General features: G+C 37.5%; 2 protein-coding genes and 1 long non-coding RNA gene across 4 annotated transcripts in view; 1 reads left to right on the top strand and 2 right to left on the bottom strand.

Annotated features, from left to right (window-relative positions):
- Positions 1-4,680, bottom strand: part of LOC106867335 (GRIP1-associated protein 1) — a 97,639-nt gene extending 92,959 nt beyond the window's left edge. Inside the window, exon 1 of the mRNA XM_014912181.2 lies at positions 4,498-4,680. Coding sequence (XP_014767667.1) covers positions 4,498-4,539 — 42 coding nt within the window. The 5' untranslated portion in view covers positions 4,540-4,680. The remainder of the gene's footprint in view (positions 1-4,497) is intronic.
- A 393-nt stretch (positions 4,681-5,073) lies between these two features.
- LOC128247549 (uncharacterized) overlaps positions 5,074-20,965 on the top strand; it is a 24,608-nt gene continuing 8,716 nt past the window's right edge. For both annotated transcript variants that reach the window (XR_008263859.1, XR_008263860.1), the window contains exons 1-2: positions 5,074-5,239; positions 8,938-9,087. This is a non-coding gene — a long non-coding RNA (uncharacterized LOC128247549). The remainder of the gene's footprint in view (positions 5,240-8,937; positions 9,088-20,965) is intronic.
- The window catches only part of LOC106867336 (probable protein BRICK1-B), a 20,205-nt gene continuing 16,448 nt past the window's right edge, over positions 17,209-20,965 (bottom strand). Inside the window, exon 3 of the mRNA XM_014912183.2 lies at positions 17,209-17,551. Coding sequence (XP_014767669.1) covers positions 17,525-17,551 — 27 coding nt within the window. The 3' untranslated portion in view covers positions 17,209-17,524. The remainder of the gene's footprint in view (positions 17,552-20,965) is intronic.

Here is a 20,965-nt window from a genome sequence, read left to right as displayed (position 1 = left end):
GTAGCAGAAAATTACTATTTTTAAATCTCACGAGAGATATTCAGCAACAGTACTTTGTAGTAAAGATTGTTTGCCAACATAACATGGCAGTCCTGGTTTAGGACAAATGTTGCTGTAAATTAGCCCCTAATTTATAGATCAGTGACTAGTTGTCATTTTGAAAACTATATATTTCGAACAGGAATTTGACAGCACCACCTTTAGCCGAACAATTATTCTGTGCTGATGAAGGGAAATAACCTGGAAATCATGATACACAGATATTGTTTGGAGCTGAGCGGGGGTGTTAGATTCCCTTGTTCGAAAATACAAGGACACAGATTGTATTGTATAGCCAGCTGGAGACGATGTCTCCTGGGGCTAAATTACAGCAACATCTGTCCTAAACAAGGACTGCCATGTTATGTTGGCAAACAATCTTTACTACAGTCATGTAGCAGTAGTAAGGTATAGCAATATTAAATTTTACAGAGCAAGCATAATCTGGTAGAGAATCAATAGGCTGGGTAAAGTGGACACGCCTACCTTGAACAAAACTTGATATCTTGTCTCCACAGTTGTGGACAGCCCAGTTAAGGCTGAAACACAGTATAGACTGTCAACTTTGATATATAATGTGTGCGTCTATGTGACTAATCACTACCATTTAAGGTCCATTTTCTATGCTGGCATGGGTTGAACAAGGAGCTGATGAGCCAGAAGACTGCACCAAACTTTATCTGCTTTGGCACAGTTTTTGTGACTGCCCTTCCATATGCCAACCAATTGACAGAATGTATAGGATGCTTTTTATGTGACACCAGCATGAGTAAGATCACCAACTAACTTGCAAGATTTCTCAACTGAGGAAGGTATTTTTATGCCAGATGATGACAGGTTAATGTGTGTGTGTGTGTGTGTGTGTACCATTTGAGCATGGCCGTTGCCAGTACTGCTGGTCTGGCCCTCATGCCGGTGGCACATAAAAAGCACCCACTACACTCTCGGAGTGGTTGGTGTTAGGAAGGGCATCCAACTGTAGAAACTCTGCCAGATCAGATTGGAGTCTGGTGTAGCCATCTGGTTCGCCAGTCCCCTGTCAAATCGTCCAACCCATGCTAGCATGGAAAGCGGACGTTAAATGACGATGATGATGATACACATATAAGCATTTTATGAATGTGTATTACCTATAAAGACACGCGCATACCAACTAATGTGTACAGTGCATATATGTGTGTAATCTTGTGCTGGTTTCATCCTCGAGCCTACAAAGATTATGATGAACCACGCGACACACACGCACACACACAGAGAAAGTCATTGAATATTAATCAACTGCGTGTGTGTGAGTGTGCGTTAATTGCCCCGCACGCGCGCGCACAGCCCTAACAAACAGCAACTGGGATGTCTGAAAGAGCAGCTGTTGCACAACTACCACTATTTCAATGTCATCACCACAACGACACAGGTGGTCGCTTGACATGCTAGTTATAACAACCAAATCAACCTCGTTTGCTATATATATATATATATATATATATATATATATATATATATATATCCACGTGTTCGTAGATATACTGAGTCTAAAAAGAGATAGGTTGGTCACGGTTTGGTCACATTAATCGTAAATCAACTCGATCGGGGTTGACCTGGGGGCTATACAACAGAATCGATATGATCGAGACAACGAGGAAAGGCCGCCATGTGGTCACTAAAACTTTTAAAAATAACAGCCCAAACGTTCATAATATCTTATATATATGCTACCGTAATTTGCGATTTCATATCGTTATTAAAAAAAACTAACAGAAGAAAATGACGAGTATCGAACGGTTAGATTCGATTGGAATTATATTCGTGGTGATTGACTTTATTAGTACCATCAATGGTTTCAATTCTTTTGGTACAAAGCTAGAAATTTTAGGGGAGTGCTTCATTCGATTACATCAGCCCCAGCGCTTAACTGGCTGTTATTTTATCGAGTCTGAAAGGATGAAAGGCAAATTCATCGACTTCGGACGAATTTGAACTCACAACGTAAAGGACCACCATGCATTTAGTCCGACATTTGAGCGTGATTAATCGTAATATAATATGACTCTTATCACGACCAGGATGAGCAGTTCGTGACATGATGACAGTAACATATCTGTATGAAATGGCCAACTGGAACAAGCTTGACCTGAGGTTACACGAACATTAACAAGAAGAATGGTATCTACATAAGTGTGTGCAAAAAGGTGATGTCTGAAGAACCAATGATAACATTAAAAGAACAGCGTTGTTTTGTTTTTGTTTTGTGCTGGGGATTTTTTTCTGGTGTTTCTTACATTTTTTTCTTTTTAGATATAAAACGAACCGGGGTTTTTTCCCCGCTGAGGTTGTAGAATAAATTGATAGGGTGTCCTTTCTCTATTTTTAATTTAATTTTATTTTTTTGCTTTTTGTTTTTTGGTAAGTTCTTTTTAGGGAGCAGTTAGATAGATAGATAGAGGGATGGATAGATCTATACATACATACATACATAGATAAATACTAGATATATACATCGTGATGGAGGTGGGGTGTAAATGCGTGTTAATGGAAAGATGAAGACGGTGTGGATAAGAGAGGATAAAAAGAGAAGAAAAACAATAACAAAGTAAACTACATCAGTGGAACTGATGAGAGAGATGAGGAAGACGAAGGTTTGTCTTGGAAAGCCAGTAGTCACAGTTGTTCTCTGATATTAAATGGTAAAGCTAGTCGGCTCATGTTGGCAGGAACACTAGGTTGGTTAGTGGTGGTGGTACATGACATTTTAATTACTACCCATTTATTAAACAGACATATATTAGTAGTATTAATAAAGTCAACTGGATTATCTACCTAGCTTATATAAATATATATTTGTGGCGTGTTCGTAGTATTTGTCTTCTAATAAATACATATACATACACACTAAGAAGTGAATGTATCGATCAGAAATAGATACATTTGGGGTATTATTTGAGAGTAACAAGTGCTGGAGTTAAAAATGGAGACAGTAAACATTCGATCATAAATAATTGCACTCAAATAAACGATGATTTATTACAAAGAGAGAAGTATACCAGAAATAATTTCATCCTTATTTCTTTCCTCTGACATGTTTGTTTATTATTATAATAATTATTATTAATTTGTTCGACACAGATTACACATGACCCAAGGCCTTTGTGTGTGGTGTGTTTATTTTATGATAAACAGAGGGTAGTTTTTCAGCCCTAGGTCAGCTTCGATTCAAGGACTTCTCACTAAAAGAATTCCTGCTATTAGTATTCTTTATTTTCGTTTTTTAGACACAATCCATCTAGGACTACATTATATACAATGTGTCATGCCTTTTCCTGGGCGGTAAAGATCTGAGTTGAGGGAGAATTCATTACCGTTTCTATCAGGCCAAGAGAACACGTAGACTGCCCACTCCCATGGTGTATATCATCCTGAGATACCTGAACTTAACACATGTTCCAACAGTAAATGGTAAAGGTAACCACTACCACACCAATACGAGCTAATCACACAAGCTACACCTGGTCGTTTGTCCTGCTAAAGATAGCAACTAAATTTCCCTTAAATCATGGATTACTGTCTTAGAAAAGAACACGTTGTATAAAACCGTACTAGGTTGTCTGCATAAAGGAAAAATAAGAGATGGTCATAGTTGCAATGCTTTTGAACGGAGGTTGGCTCGACTACGATAGACCGAGGGCTAAACAACAACAAAAACTAAAACACCAAAGCAAGACAGGTCGATCTATCTGCTAGAAATAGCGGCTAAAATATTTCCCAAACCACACCCTATCGTCTTTAAAAAAGGGAGGACACCCGGAATAGTGTAGTCATAGATAAAAGATTTTATTAAAATGGGATTGTCATGGGTGGAAATTCTTACAGGTCTGTCTGCTCTACCAGGATTGACCACTGAGCTTAAATACTAACACACATACATTTGTCTCTCTTATATATAAACACCCGTCATAATTTGTTATGACAATATCGTAAAACTTGAATGAAGTCAGGGAGAGGAAAATAAAACAATCTCATCAGGAAAATGTCAACAAGGGATAAATATAAATAAATTTTCTCTCTTGACTTCAACGAACGAAAAAGAAACTAGGTTTTTATTGTCAGTCAGTGGCAACACAATTATCAAAGAGAGGAAATGAAAACAGAGAGAGTAATTGTATTAAGAGAGTGAATGATCGTATAAGAGAGAAAAAGAGAGTAATTGTATAAAGAGAGTGGTGGTATAAGAGATAAACAGAGTGAAAGATTGTATAAGAGAGAAAGGGGAGGTGAATGGAATAGTGTGTTATAAAGAGAGTGAGTGACATAGATAAAGTAATAGTATGAGAGGGGGGGTAGATAGAGAGTAAGCGTGGCGGGGAATGAGAAACTCTTTAGCCGAGTTGGATGTTGTTAATAGATTTATTTAGGTGTAGAAGAAATGTATAAATGCAGTTATAAATAATGTGTATTTTCTCTCACCTGCATCCGATGGAACTCCTCTTCTGACAAGGCAGTTGCCATTCCTCTAACAGTCGACGCAAGCAGTGTCAGCGAGAATTATTCCAGTGTCTGGCGACATCCACACTTTGAGAACCTCCTAGCGTAGCGAGGCGAGTACCCGTTCACTTGTAGCAGTCGTACTACTGCTACTGCTACCGCAACTGCTGCTGCTGCTGCTACTGATGCTAGTTCGATGCGGGCAGGGAACCGCCCCTGCTGCCGTAACTACACCGCCATTTTCCCACCAGTTGTCTTGTAGTAAAGTTGATGGGTTTTTTTTGGTATCTTAGTAAAATACAGCATAGCTTCCTACCCCGTTTTTATTTTCCTTTTGTTTAACAATATTTCCTCGATTTAATGTCAATTAAACGTTTATGATCGAATTCAAATTCAAAATTTTATTTTGAGATTAACATATTTCGGTGTTTCTTCATGGAGATATCAAATTCTTTATTTTTAACGTTTTTTGTGAGTAAGAAATATTATTCTGACGATAGAATCCTTGTTGGATATGAATATCTACTTGTTGCAGTGATGTTGGTGATGCTACAAGAGTTCTATATCGTTAGCACTTTGTCACAACAAAAATACCAGTAATTAACGAGGTCTTGTAAAGAAAAAATTCTTGTCATACCCAAACAAGATCTCTACCAACGAGTTAATCTCCGTGATTTATAAATAATAAGCTACAAAGGGAATCTGTTGCTTGTTTCCTTTCCTGGTTAGTAGCTACTTCACTTTCTTCCTGGTTTTCAGGAAAGTCCCATTTGTCACATTTAAAATCATTTATAAATCTGAAATTTTGTGTTTTCATTAAAAAGAAATCGAGGGTGAATTAGTCAAAACTAATAAACGCATACGACAAGCCTTGCAGTTTTGTATTCTGTGAAATTCTGTTGGAGTCGAAATGGTCCTTTCTTCCATGTGAGAAGAATAACATAAAATACCTATAACATGCTAGTTTTTAAATTCAAATTCACTGAGGTCAACTTTGCCTTTCATCCTTTCGGGGTCGATTAAATAAGTACCAGCTGCACTCTGGGTCGATGTAATTGACTTAACCCCTTTTGTCTATCCTTGTTTATCCCCTCTATGTTTAGCCCCTTGTGGGCAAAACAGAAATAAACATGCTAGGTTAATTCAAAGCATCAGAAAAAATATCTGGTACTTATGGTTACAATTCATTAGGTTCTAAGTTCAAATACTGTCAAAGCCAACATTTTTTATTTCTGTCCCTCCAGGGTTGATAAAGTACCGGTCAAGTCCTGACTTCATTTATGTGTCAATAATGCATGAACTAATGAGTTGGCAGAATCATTAACCCACCAGGCAAAATGCTTAGTGGCATTTTGTCAGTCTTAAAGTTCTGAGTTCAAATTCCACCAAGGTCAAATTTGCCTTTCATACTTCCAGGATCGATAACATAAGTACCAGTTGAGCACTGGAGTTGAAGTAATCGACTTACCCACTTTGCTGGAACTGCTGGCCTTGTGCCAAAATTTGAAAACATCATTATTATTATTATTATTCTGGTTATCAGTCAAGTCCATTGTGAAGATACCCCATCGCCTTCTTTTGGCCGAGAAGAGGAGGCAATGGCAAAGTTTGGTGGATGAGGCTGAAAGGATTGATGACAGATTCTTTCCTCTTCAACCAAGCCCTAATCAACATTTTCTAATTCCACTTGAAAAGAAAAGTGAGGGTGGAGTGGGAAGTACTGCCTCAATGTAATTTTGTTGAACGTTGTGAAGATGACTCATGTGAATGGGCCAACTCTGAACATATGCTTGTAAGCTGGAAGAGGAGTTGAGAAGGAGAAAGACATTTGCTGAGGTGCCCCTGGCAGTTGGGGTAGTCAGGGTGTGTGGGGTTCCTTGGTTGTCCCTGGGTCAAACTCCTTACCCTCCATTTGGGGCATTTGATTGTTGATTGTTGTCCTTTGTGTTGTATTGTCCCTTTTTGTTTTGTATTAGACCCTCAGAAAGTTTTGTCAAAAGTTGGTCTTCCCGATAAAATGATAAGGGTGATAGAATCCCTGCATAAAGGAATGATACCACCAGTGACATCTTGTAGTTAATGTTCAAAGACTTTTTCTGTTGCCACTGGAACCAAACAGGGCTGTGTTTTAGCTCTTGAATTTTTCCATATTCTTTACAATGATGTTCCAACATGTTTTCAGGAATTACCATGGAAGTGTAAAATTCCAATTGGTGGTGGTGGTGGTGGTCGTCGTCGTCGTCGTCGTCGTCGTCAACATCATCATCGTCGTAATTGTGAGGGGAGGAAGTGGATATTAGGAAATTTAGTTATTTCTCACATTTTATTTAAATATTACCATATCAGAAAAATTCATTTTAGTTTATATTGTTTCAATTAACAAACACTTTAATTAGTATGACTGTAATTTTTCTACTAATCTCCCAACTTTTTTGTGCAGTGATTACAACTGAAGGGAAAGTCAGGTCTGATATAACCTCTCCTATTAGAGCCAGGTCATTTCAGATATAAAGCTGGTAATGATGGACAAGATAGTGGAGCACCACCCTAGCTTCATTACAGCTTTCAGCTTTATTCCAAGTTCAACTCCAACAATGATCAACTTTGCCTTTCACTTGGGGCTGTTGTTGTTGTTGTTGTGGTTGCTATTGTTGTTTAGCCATTGGTTAGCCCTGATCAGGCAGAGATATGACCAAAAGCATCTCAATCATGATGGTTCTCTTATTTTGTTTATCTAGAACTACACTTTCTAAAGTTTCATTCGTTTTTAAGGCAGCATAGTGTGGTTTGAAGGAGATTGAGCTGTTATTTCTAACAGGCTCAGTGAATGCATGGAGGTTCATTGTAAAATACTAGTTGTAGCAAAGATTCTGCTGAGGTTTGAAACCTCACTCTCAAATTTTCCCTGCTCAGGACTATTACCTACAGTATCATAACACCATAAAAGGTAATGCATCACCATAAAAGGTGACACCTATGCAAATGTTTCTCAACCAATTAATACTATCTAATTTATGGTTGGTGTGGAAAACTTGAAATGAAGCATGTGAGTTTTCTCACCAAATAGCTAGATGGAAGTTTCTGGATAGTTTGGCTTACAATTATAAAAAAGCTGGTGAATTCAACCTCAGATTAGAGTCACTTAGTTGTTCATGTGAAGCAATGCCACTTTGTTTTGTGAGTTGATTTCTTGCTCTTATTCAGTTATTCTTATTTAACAGGTTTGTGTTGCATTCAACAAAACACATTAGTCTTGAATTGTGATGTTCAATCATGCAAATTGATTATTAGCAGTTTAAGTTCCATGTACTTATATCATCTTCATAGTAATAAATTGGCAGTGAGGGAGACCAATGTACTTCTCTAGTACAACTATGGACAAATGCAAACAAACATGCAATAAATAACACAATATTTTTTCCAGCTACAGTCCAGAAATGAAGCATTAACCAAGAAAATCCTGTCTCAATCAATACATTCACTTAGGTAGCTTCAAATGATTATGTATACACAAAAAACCTTCCCAGAATCCCTTCTTCTCTGATATTAAATTATGATGACTTAGTGACATTGTTGCATGACAACCATTTACTTACCTGTCATATTAAAGACGTACTAATTACTTATTGGCTTGATTCAGTTCTGAACAGATCAACTTTGTGGAGCCATATTTTACTTGTTTGTTTTTATGTTTTCTTTTTTTGTCTTTTTACTTTGCTCTGATAATGATTATCATCTGACACTGTTCGGTTCAGTCAATCGCATACAATAACGACATCACTCAACAAATAAATACCCAGGAAATTAGTAAATACAACATATAAATTGATAATTAGTCATATAACCCTTTCGTTACTGTATTTATTTTAAGATGTTCTGTGTTTCTTTCAATTAATTTTAAATACAACAAAGAATTTAGTAAAATAACTTAGTTATCATTCAGCTAGTGTTAGGAACATGAATTGTGACTAAGGTTTGGTAGAAGATTTTAATTCAAAACTTATGAAAACAAGACATTTGTACTCAGAGCTAGTTTCAGTTGGTTTGGTAACGAAAGGGTTAAACAATAAATTAATTCAGTATATTTTAAAAATCAATGTCTCATTTCTTTGGAGTTTTATTTTAAAGTAATCTGCAATGGTTTTGAAATTTCTATTTTTTTGTTCAAATTTATCATCAATCCAATTGTACTTTTTATTGAAAGTAATATTAATTATCGTTATCCAAATTATCTTGATATATAGGCATAGATATGGCTGTGTAGTAAGACTTTGGTCAGCCTAAGGCTATGGTAGGAGACACTTGCTCAAACTACCATGCAGTGGGACAGAACCCAGAACCACGTGATTGGGAAGCAAGCTTCTAACCACACAGTCACACCTGCACCTATACTGCTAATATTTTATCATTTCTTTTTTTCAGTTGCCGCAATAGTTTGTCTTGGTACACACTCTGCATTTGTTACGGAAATGTTTGTCAACCTGTAAAACGTGGGGAGGTTTGTGTTTATTGCCACACCCTGTATTCGAACAACTGTTTGCTGTTTTCTCCCCTGAGTTATTGTCAGACTAAGTAAGTGTTTAAATTATGCGTTGAAATCCTCCATTTTATCCATCTGTCCTGAATCAATGTCAATATAAAATATGTCACTACAAAGTATTCAGCTCTTTCCAGTTAGCTCAATGTTTCTTCTCAACAATATTGATCTCACTCTCTCTCTCTCTCTCTCTGCCACTCTATGTCAACTCCCTCCCTCCCTCCCTCCTTCCCTCCTCTCTCGCTATCTCTCCCTCCCTCTCTCTCTATTTGTCTCTTTCTTCCTACCAACTTACCTGACTACCTTCCTTCCTATTGATCTGCTTTTCTTTCATTGTTTCTTTCTGTACCTGTTCTACAGGTAGGTAACTCGAGCAATAAAACCTTCAGTAGTTTCTCCCCAGGGCAGGGCACAAAACCCATCACCAAGGGGTCATAATCAACCTGATATAAACAGTTATCAAGGTTACTTCACCAAGGGACCATCATCAACATCATTAGTTATTAAAGCCATCGTCAACATTATATATTTAATTATAAAAAAAACTCTCATCAAGTCTTTTATAATTACTCAACGATGTTATTAATTATTCCGTGATATCATCTGTTATTTTTTTCTGCTCTCTTTGTCTTTTATATTTTACTTGTTTAAGTCATTTAGACTGCGACCAAGCTGGGGCACTGCTTTGAAGAACTTTTATTCAAATGAATCAACCCTAACACTTATTCTTTTTTTGTTAAGCCTGGTACTTATTCTGTCAGTCTCTTTTGTCAAACTGCTAAGATACAGGGATGTAAACACACCAACACCAGTTGTCAAGCAGTGGTAGGAGACAAACACAGACACAAAGGCACCCCACACATATACATACATACATATATATACATACACACACACACACACATATATATTTATATGTAACTATGTCCGGTCATAGATTGACCAATGGTTTCGTATCCCCAAAGGACTTAGCTCCATGGACAGATCATCAAACTCTAAAGCCAAACATTGATGATACACACACACACACACACACATATGCAGCACGTAAAAAGCACCCACTACACTCTTGGAGTGGCTGGCATTAGGAAGGGAATCCTGCTGTAGAAACCTTGCCAAATCAGATTGGAGCCTAGTGCAGCCTCCTGGCTTGCCAGTCCTCAATCAAACTGTCCAACCCATGCCAGCATGGAAAGTGGATGTTAAATGACGATGATGATGATGATGATGATGATGATGATGATGATGATGATGATGATGAGGATATATATATATATATGACAGGCTTCTTTTAGTTTCTATCTACCAAACCCACTCACAAGGCTTTTGTAAAAGACACTTACACAAGGTGCCACATAGTGGGACTGAACCCAGAACCATGTTGTTGAGAAGCAAACTTCTTACCACACAGCCACACCATTATATATATTCAGTAATAGAAACTCTCATCAAGCCTTTTATTATTAGTTAACGAGGCTATTTAGATATCAATAATTAATTTACGATATCATCTCTATTATTTACTTTCTGTCATTTTGATTTTTTTTTAAACTCTGAATAAAAAAAAAAAAAATTTTTCTTGACATCATTTATTTCAATATGCAGTTATTATGACGTTTTGTGGTGATAATCTTCATCATAATGAACCATTGAGGGAGACTTCTACATGGTCACTTGAAATGCTAGAAACAGCAGCCAAATCTCCCTCAAAACATACCTGCCATCTTAAACAATAAAGGTAGAGTGTAAAAGGAAGTCATGATTATTTTATATCAGAGTGATAAATGGGATGGCCATGACTAGAATGCTTTGACTATGGACTAACCTGGGATTAAACAACAACAACCTGTATCACTCATTAATCTTCAACCCTTTAGCATTCAGATTACTCTGTTAAACATAATGCTTATTTATTTAACTTGATTTGAATCAATCATGCATTATTTAATAGCTTCAAGATTTCCATGATGTGATTGTTTATTTTTAGAATGACATTGCATGGTCAGTGTGAAAAGCCAATACACATCAGTCTCTGGACCACAAGCACACTGTCTCCTCACTCTGTCTTTCTTACGGATACTGCAATGGTCAATGCTCTCTGGAGGTAGATGGTTGCATACCAGCTCTGTCCATCATACTCATCTTTTCTCAGGCTCTGCCCTCACCATTCCACCAGTCCTTCTCCAAAATGTCAGTGCCCCTGCCCCATCCCTGTGTCTTTTACCATTATTAAAAACTACCATCAACCTCGCTGATCTCTCCAATCTAAGGAACCCATGAAGATGCCAAGACCAGTCCCTTCTTGATTCAAATGTTTAGGAAGTAGTAATAAGAACATCACCATCATTAAATTCATTGTTTAATGTCTGCTTTTTCATGCTCATATGAGCTGGAGAGATTTTATTGAGGTAGATTTTCTTTGGCCAAATTCCCTTTCTGATACCAACCGTCACCTGTTTCGAAGTAAAGTAATATTCCCCACTCTGACCAAACATGTTTTCATGGAAGACTGGAAACTAAGGACAACACTTACATGATGAGGGTTAGGGTTATATGAGGTTGATTACAACCCCTTGGTGATGGGTTCTTATTAGTGTTGTGCCCTGCCCGAGGGAGAAACTACTGAAGATTTTATTGCTTGAGTTACCCACCTGCAGAACAGGTACAGAAAGAAACAATGAAGGCAGCGAGCTGGCAGAAACGTTAGCATGCCGGGCGAAATGCTTAGCGGTACTTCGTCTGCCGTTACGTTCTGAGTTCAAATTCCGCCGAGGTCAACTTTGCCTTTCAGCCTTTCTGGGTCGATAAATTAAGTACCAGTTGCGTACTGTGGTCGATGTAATCGACTTGATCCCTTTGTCTGTCCTTGTTTGTCCCCTCTATGTTTAGCCCCTTGTGGGCAATAAAGAAATAATGAAAGAAAAGCAGATCACCTATAACCATCATGTAATGTCAAGGGAAGGAAATAGCAACACACACATGACAGGCTTCTTTCAGTTTTCATCTACCTAATCCATTCACAAGGCCAGGGTTTATAGTAGAAGACACTTGCCTGGGGACTGAACCCAAAACCATGTGGTCGGGAAGCAAGCTTCTTACCACACAGCCATGCCCAAACCTATGTGTTTGTATAAACTTTTGGTTAGAATTGAATTGAGGAGGAGAAATATGTTTCACAAAATTCTCAATATTTTCAAAGATATTCTTGCCAAATGTTTAATATTGTCTTTGGGTTTATCATGCCAAAACTTAGTGAAGCTTGGAAAATATTAAAGACATATTTGGTCACTCAATTCTTCTATTCTTTGGCCAATTCTATATACACAAAGCCAATTACAAATTCTGGCCAATTCTACACAAATATAACTAATTAGAAGTCTGGGCGCTAACCAGTATTATATCTTTCAACTTTTACTTGTTTCAGTTATTAGACTGTGGCCATGCTGGGGCACTATCTTGAAGAACTTTTAGTCAAATGAACTGACCCCAATACTAACATTTTTTTTAGCCTGTTATTTATTCTATCGATGTATTTTGTTCAACCGCTAAGTCATGGGGATGTAAACACACCAACACTGGTTGTTTGTCAGCAGTGGGGGGATAAACACACACACACATAGATATATATATACGTATATACAATGGGCTTCTTTCAGTTTCAGTCAACCAAATCCTCTCACAAGGTTTCAGTCAGCCCAGGGCTATAGAAGAAGACACAAATTTCAGTAAATAATGCTGTTTAATTGTGTTTAATTTTTGGAGTAATTAAAGTATAACGAGCCATCAGTCATGAGCAAGTATGGCTTGCTAACATATTCCATACTTTCACTAATCGTTTTAGGTTCCTATGTTATCAAGAACTCTGATCAACTGTCTTATCTTTGACCCAGCAGCACATCTAGTGGGGGCGGAGGAAGCTGCACCAGCACCTAATTGGTACTCTTTTACAGCTGAGTGAATCCAAAAGGAAATGGCCATGGCTGGAATGTCACATTGTTCAATGTATCCTTCCTTTTTTTAGGATGATTGTAGGTCGTTTGAAAGAGATTTGGCAGCTATTTCTAGCAGGTCATACAAGCATGCTGTGTATCCCTTGTTGACTTATAAATCTTATTTCTTTATTACCCACAAGGGGCTAAACATAGAGAGGACAAACAAGGACAGACAAAGGGATTAAATCAATTAGATCAACCCCAGTGCATAACTGATACTTATCAACCCTTTCATTCAATGTAGCAGTCAAATCTCTCTTCATTAAACACTTTACTATCTTTAAAACTTTAAAATCTTTAAAACTTTAAAATGGGGACTGCATATTTTAAGTTCTTCAGGGTGTGTGGGGGTGGGGATGAAAAAAAAATCTCCCAAATTTTACAGACTTTCAACTGTAAATGCATTGGTGTGCACTGGTTCAAACCATCATCGTCATTTAATGTCCATTTCTCATGCTGGTATGGGTAGGATGATTCAACAGGAGCTGACAAACTGGAGAGCTGCACTGGCCCCAATTGTGTGATTTTGGTATGGTTTCTATGGTTACATGCCCTTGCCCTTCCTAATGTCAACCACTTTATAGGGTGTACTGGGTGCTTTCTAACAGGCACCAGCACACCAGTGGGGTTGCCAAGTAGCTTGCAGGGCAGAACCTTCTCAGCTGAGAGAGGGAGTGGAACCGAGGGGAGGAGAGGCTGTGAGCCAGGGGAGAGTATAATAGACGGAAATAAAGGGGGTAATAATTAGGTACCCCTGTAGAACAAGGAAGAAGAAGAAGGGGGAGAGAGTTAGAGAAAGATAGAGAGAGAGAGAGAGAGAGAGAGAGAAATAGATAATGGTGGAAATGTATTGGTAACTATCTACAGGGAACAGTGGGAGAAATATAAGTAGGACAGAGGGGGTGGAGGATGTTCCACAAGAGTGTGGGGGAGGGGGGGAAGACCATGACAATAAAAAAAAAAAAGATTAGTGACATGAAGACACCGTTATCACCTGCCTGAGTTTAACAGTTGCTACAGCAATGGCTGTGTAGTCAATGTAGCTGATACATTAATCAACTTCTTCAATCAATTGGTGACCTCAGTGTCATAAGTCATGAGTCTAGTCAATCATGGATGATTAAAGCTTAAACTTAACAAACACACTTTTAAGTCTCAACAAGATTGTCCTTCTACAGTTCCAGTTCTTTGTGTTCTGAGTTCAAATCCTGGTATGACTTACCTGAGTGGCACACTTAATCCATCACTGGGCTTCACACCACAACCTGCTACCTTAGGCAGGTGGCTTTAGTGTGGGCCTTTCTGTTGTAAGTATTTGGGTCAGGTCTCCAGATTAATGATTCCAATCTGTCTCTAAAGTTCTGTTATAGACACAACTTTTCCTCTTCATTAAAACAGTGAAAAAAAAAAAAAACTACAAACACACACACAGCCACAATATACACACACATGCACACAATTATATAAACAGTCACTGAGTATCTCTTTATTTACTTCTGATAAAACATTACTTACCAAAGACTTACCACTGCACACACACACACCAATTCTATAATCCTTGTCACATTTACATTTAACCCTTTTGATACCAATACATCTATGGTTCTGTAATACAAATATCCTCTTTTCAAAAGTTCTGAATTAAAATCTTCCACCAAACGTTAGTTACAATTAATGTTCCTAACACTAGCTTAATGATAACTAAGTTATTTTACTAAATTCTTTGTTATATTTGAAATTAATTGAAAGAAACACAGAGCGTCTCTAAATAAATACAGTAACAAAAGGGTTAATGGTATTAATTCCATTGAGATCATTTCCACACACGTCCATAATGTTCCAGTGGTCCATATAACCCTTGGAGTGGGGAAGGGGGTCCACCTAAAATTTTGCTGTTAAAACTTTGTGCAATAAATCAGTCCTACTTCTACAATACACCACATATTTTCACTGTTTTTTTAATACAATTCCTAATAATGTCTAATTATAAAAATATTATGGGATTTTTTTTAAACATCGAATGTCTATGATGGTCCATCCAAGTAAAATGGCAATCAAAAGAGATCCATAGGCAAAAATTGGTTAAGAACCACTGCATTAGATCAACACCAACAGAAGTTTAATCAATCAATTCAGTACTTGATACAACATCTAACTCTTTGTCTGAGCAGAGAACTCCCTAAACTATTTAACCCTTTCGATACCAACCCGGCTGAAACCACCTTTGGCTCTGTAGTACAAATGTCCTGTTTTCATAAGTTTTGAATTAAAATCTTCCACCAAACCTTAGTCACAATTCATGTTCCTAACACTAGCTGAATGATAACTAAGTTATTTTACTAAATTCTTTGTTATATTTAAAATTAATTGAAAGAAACACAAAAGAAATACAGTAATGAAAGGGTTAATTAGCAACAAGGATAAACATTCCATGCTTCTCCAAGAGAATATTCAGCCCAAACTGTCAGACTGCTCTTCTTCTTTATGGCATAAAAGCCATTCCAGTTTTTGAACTTTTAGGATTACTTTTTACAATTACTATTTCATTGAATTCTCCAGTTTTCCTGTGAAACAAGTCAAGTGTCTTGTCACAGCACTTGGTTGTCAGCAGGAAACTTGCAATTCATAAACAATATATAAATTCTTTCAGCCACTTCATTATTTCCCTTAGTCCTTACAGTTAGGTAAGTAATTTATAATTATTCTTGTCATTCTGTTACTTAGCCTGTAGGTAATGCCTTCGTATGATTAGAGAAAAAGAGGGGGAGAGAAAAAGCAGATAAGGTGAAGAGTGAGGCAGAAAGAAAAGAAGAGAGAAAAAGAGGGAGTGAGAAGCGTCCATAGTGTGAGGTGGAGGGAATGTAATTGTAATGCTTTCATGTGATTAGCTGAAGCGAAAGAGAGGAGAAAGAAAAAGGAGAAAAAAAGGATAAGGCAAAGAGTGAGATAGAAGCGTCCATGACGTGAGGTAGGGGAAATGTAATATCTATTATGGGGTTAAAAAAGTTAGTTGAATGTAGTGATGATGTAGAGGAGTTAAAAATATAATTTTAGCAGAGGGGTGATGTTCTGATGGTGAGGTTCAAGAAAGGCAGAAAAGAGATGATGATGATGATGGTGGTGGTGGTGGTGGTTGGATAGTAAAAAGTGTATTTTGTTTTTAATTGAACTAAGTCTTTTGCATCACCTATCACTTAATACATGTGCATAAGTGCAATTCCATGAAATATTCACACTTATTTACGTGGTAGACATATGCAATTTAACTGAAGGTTTTATCATATGTATGGGGTAATTTTTTTTTATATGGGGAAAATGGAAAAATAAGAGTGAATATTTATGAGTGCTCGGTATTAAGTCTATAAAATGTGCATAAAATATATAAAGTGCATTATGTAATCATCATACAGTTCTATATTTAAGAGATGAGGAATTATGTACATTATTTACATTTGACGGATATTTCTCCTCATCTTGTTTGTTGTTAACACGTTTTGGCTGATATACCCTCCAGCCTTCATCAGGTGTCTTGGGGAAATTTCGAACCCAGGTTCAAAATTGCAAGCTACTTACCATACAGTCATGCCTGCACCTTCTTTCTTTTTTTGCTGAAATGTAAAAATGTTGATTTCAAATTTTGGCACAAGGCCTGCAAGTTTAGTGGATGGGGTAAGTTGAATACATCGACCCCATTGCTCAACTGGTGATTATTTTATTGAGGCCAAAAGGATGAAAGGAAAAGTCAACCTCGATTGAAAAATATTAACAGTTACAATTTGAAATTTAAGCTCCCTTGTAAATTTATTTTGGTAAGGAGAAAAAGACATATCTAGGGAAGAGGACATGTTTAACACAATGAATGCCATGTATACAATATAAGTATACACGGCACTTTACAAATGTGCCACATGTATATATATATATTGTATACATGTTTTCTCATGTATACAGCTTTTGTATACAACTGAAATACTATATGAATTTGAAAAAACCACGTGTGGCACATGGGACCAATTTACACATTTCCCCTTGGCACTCAATGTGTTAAGATTAACTCTAAAATGTTGAGTCCAATAAGAATGTACAAAATAAATCTGAACATTTTTTCAATAATGTAGTAAATTTATTCATAAAAGATATGAAGAAACCAATAACAAAATGACATAACTTTTTTTAAAACAGTTTATTTCTCCTGAATATTAATAATTATCCTATGAAAACGAAGAGTACTTATATAATGGCAACAGGTCACCATAGTACTCAAAACAGAGTGAAGTCTCAACACTAAGCCGATTCAAAAGCATGAAAACAACGGGTCGGGGGGAGAGAGTTTTGCATGTTGGGACTGTTCCTTCCATCAACGACTCTTGCCAGAACAACCATTTCCAGCAGAGGTTTTCTTCAGGTTTCTTCACAGTAGAGCAACTGTTGAGAATCATCCAGAACAATGTACACACACAAATAACAAAATAAGTTAATGCTAGGATAACGTTTCAACTTTCGTTATCTGAAACAGAAAGAAAATACATGTATAATATGTCATCATCATCATCATCATCATCATCATCGAATGTCCATTTTCCATGCTAGCAGGAGTTGAACTGCTGGCATGGGTTGGACATAAATACATACATACATACATGCATACATGCATACATACATGCATACATGCATACATACATACATACATACATACACGGTGTGTTGAACTCTGACAATGATAGCATTTTAATGAGATTCTCTATATTTTCAATTGATTGATTGTGGAAATTGAACCATGAATGCACTCAGAAAGCATATCAGAAACAGTTGTATGTCTATAATGCACAAATAAATGTATTAAGACCATTATTTATGCCTTTCTTTTATATATATATATATATATATATATATATATATATATACTAGCAGCTAAGCCCGGTTTCACCTAGTTGGTTTGGATGATGTGGCTGTAAAACTTGTTCTGTGTAAGCATTCAACTTGTTTGGGCACACTTATGTTAAAAAAGAATTTTAGAATGACTTTTTTCTGTCAAAACGCTAAAAATAACTGACCAAAAAAAACCAAAAAAAACAACCACCTGGGTGCTTTTTACGTGGTACCAGCAGCTGAGAGGTTGCCAAGTACCCACAAGATAAACCTCTTCAACTGAGTGAGGAATAAACTGGAGGAGAAGGCAATTATGATGGCGACAGAGAAGCAGGTGTCTTCTTGAAGACACATGCATATTGCAAGTATGGCCATTTGATACAATGCTTGCTTTATGGTCCTAGGGCTCTTGGCTCAATCCCAAAGTGTGGAAGCCTGTCTAATAGGTTGCGCTTGTAATTCAAAAGCCTGGTCTTGTCAGAATGTATCACACTAATTCTAAATGAGAATCAGTATGATACAGGGTATGTGTGTCTGTGGAGTACTCAGTCACTCATAAATTGAGACATTCATCATCATCATCATCATTTAGTGTCCGTTGTCCATGCTGGCATGGGTTGGATGGTTTGACCAGGGCTGGTAAGCTGGAAGGCTGCACCACACTCCAGTCTGATTTGCATGGTTTTCTATGGCTGGATGCCCTTCCTAACACCAACCACTCTTAGAGTGTAATGGGTGCTTTTATGTGCCACTGGCATTGGTGCCATTTGCGTGACACTGATATCTGCCATGACTGCAATTTTAATTGGCTTGATGGGTCTTTTCAAGCACAACAAAATCAAAAAGGATAAACAAGAAATTAAAAAAGGGTAGCCATGTATCCCTTCTGCAGCAAAACACCTGTTCCTGTCCCTCTGTCACACTTCAATCTCTCATCACCTGGCATAAAGACCCCTTCCTTAAGCCTCCACCCACCACTCAATGGAGGAAGGGTCTTATCTTGCAAGTTACTTAGTGACCTTACTTGTGCCATGAAAAATGCACCCAGTATGCGCTGTAAAGTGATTGGCATAGGAAGGACATCCAGCCGTGGGAACCATGCTAAGACAGGCATTGCAACTTGGTGCGGTCCTCTACTTTCCCAGTTCCTTGTTGAACAATGCAATCCATGGGAAACAGCATAGTTTTGAGGTTACTAATTATTGATAAATTGCTTGAGAACACAACCCTTTATTAAGAGAAGTTTTAACTTGGACGTGTAAATAATTTCTGAATTTGCACATCTCGTTTTAAACATGAAAAAAATTGATATACACCTAACCAAAGTGACATATCGAGTTTAAAATTGATTTAAAATGATGGAGAAATCAAACAGAATTACCATTTCTCCTATCATAGAGTGTTAAAAAAAATCAATAGTTATAACCAGCAGGCAGAAGTAAATAGTAACTTTGAAGAAAATCAAAGATCTCTCAGAGTTATTGATACGGGAGAAGAAATTGAATAGAACCCAAAATGTTCTACATTCTCTTCTTGAGAATAGTAAAAAAAAAAAGGTAAAAAACTGAGGTGGTGGTGTGGGGAGGGGGAAGGGGGAAATAAATGTAGAGGTTTTGTTGTTAAAAGTAGCTAAGAGTGACACATTACATGGTTCTGGCATGAAACAGGTGTTAAAGATTAGAAAATATTAAACTATTATCAATATTACCAAACTTATGCTTGCTTTTCCATACAGACTAATATCATCATCATCATCATCATTTAACGTCCGTTTTCCATGCTAGCATGGGTTGGACGATTTGACTGAGGACTGGCGAACCAGATGGCTACACCAGGCTCCAATCTGATCTGGCAGAGTTTCTACAGCTGGATGCCCTTCCACTCCAAGAGTGTAGTGGGTGCTTTTATGTGCCACCGACACGAGGGCCAGTCCAGAGGTACTGGCAACGGCCACATACTGCCGGACTAGCCCTTGTGCCACTGGCATGGGTTGAACATTTTCACAAGACTCAACATGTCCAGGGACTGCATCGTGCTCCAGGGTCTGCTTTGGCATGGTTTCTATGGCTGGATGGCCCTTCTTAACACCAACCACTTTACAGAGTGTGGACTGGGTGTGTTCTTCATGCAGCTTATAAGACTCTAAACCCCAACAGAGATGAGTTTCATGCTAGGAGATGAGGGCTTACAATATGAGCAAAGGGGGCCAATGCAGAACATAGCTATATGGGTAATTCCATTTTAGAAGAGAGTTTTGGGGTGAAGCTGAAGAGGGATAAAAATAGTGGTGATGAGGTGTTTAGGTGGATGTTCAAGGTACAAGGAGACCAGAAGTGAGAGGGGACAGAAGAATTGGGGATGTGGGTGGGTAGAATGAGAGATGGAGAATGAGGGAGAGGGGTAAATATAAAAACTGAAGAACAAGTGTTAAGGGATAAGAGGGGGATGTAGGGAAGAGTAGGTGACAACTGTAGAGACTGGGGTTAAAGGGTAGATGTAGTGAAGGTCAGGTAAGGGGTGGGGGTAACCAATGATGCATGGAAGGTGAGGAGCAGTAGAATAGGAATGATGATGCAATAGACAGGAGGGAGGAGAGAGAGAGAGAAAGAAGGATTATGTGCAATTAAGCAAGTTACAAGAGTGTGTGTGTGTGTGTAATAGTATATCTTCATATAATATGTAATGATAGAATTATATTTCACACATTTCAGGTTTTAATTTCAATAGAATTGGTAACCAGTTAGATAACATTTTAGAAAGATTCCTTCATCCACATTAAGTGCAGTTGCACTTAACTTACACTTCAAATTTGCTGTTGGCAAAACAATCTTTGACAAATATGCTTGGAATTTATATTTCAATGAAGGCTATTTGAATTTTTCTCCACCCACAGTAGGAGGCACAATGGCAGAGAAGTGAAGCTGGTAGTTGTTACAAGAACCTCTTCATGTTGGACACATGAGCAAGGTAGATAACTCTATCTGCTCCAGTTTGTCACTAACAAAAACTAACTCCAATCCTACTTCAGAATGATCACAGTTGTTATTTAGCC

Source organism: Octopus bimaculoides, chromosome 4 (genome assembly GCF_001194135.2).
Source record: "Octopus bimaculoides isolate UCB-OBI-ISO-001 chromosome 4, ASM119413v2, whole genome shotgun sequence".
Lineage (NCBI taxonomy): Eukaryota > Metazoa > Mollusca > Cephalopoda > Octopoda > Octopodidae > Octopus > Octopus bimaculoides.
This window is presented reverse-complemented; position numbering and strand designations above follow the sequence as displayed.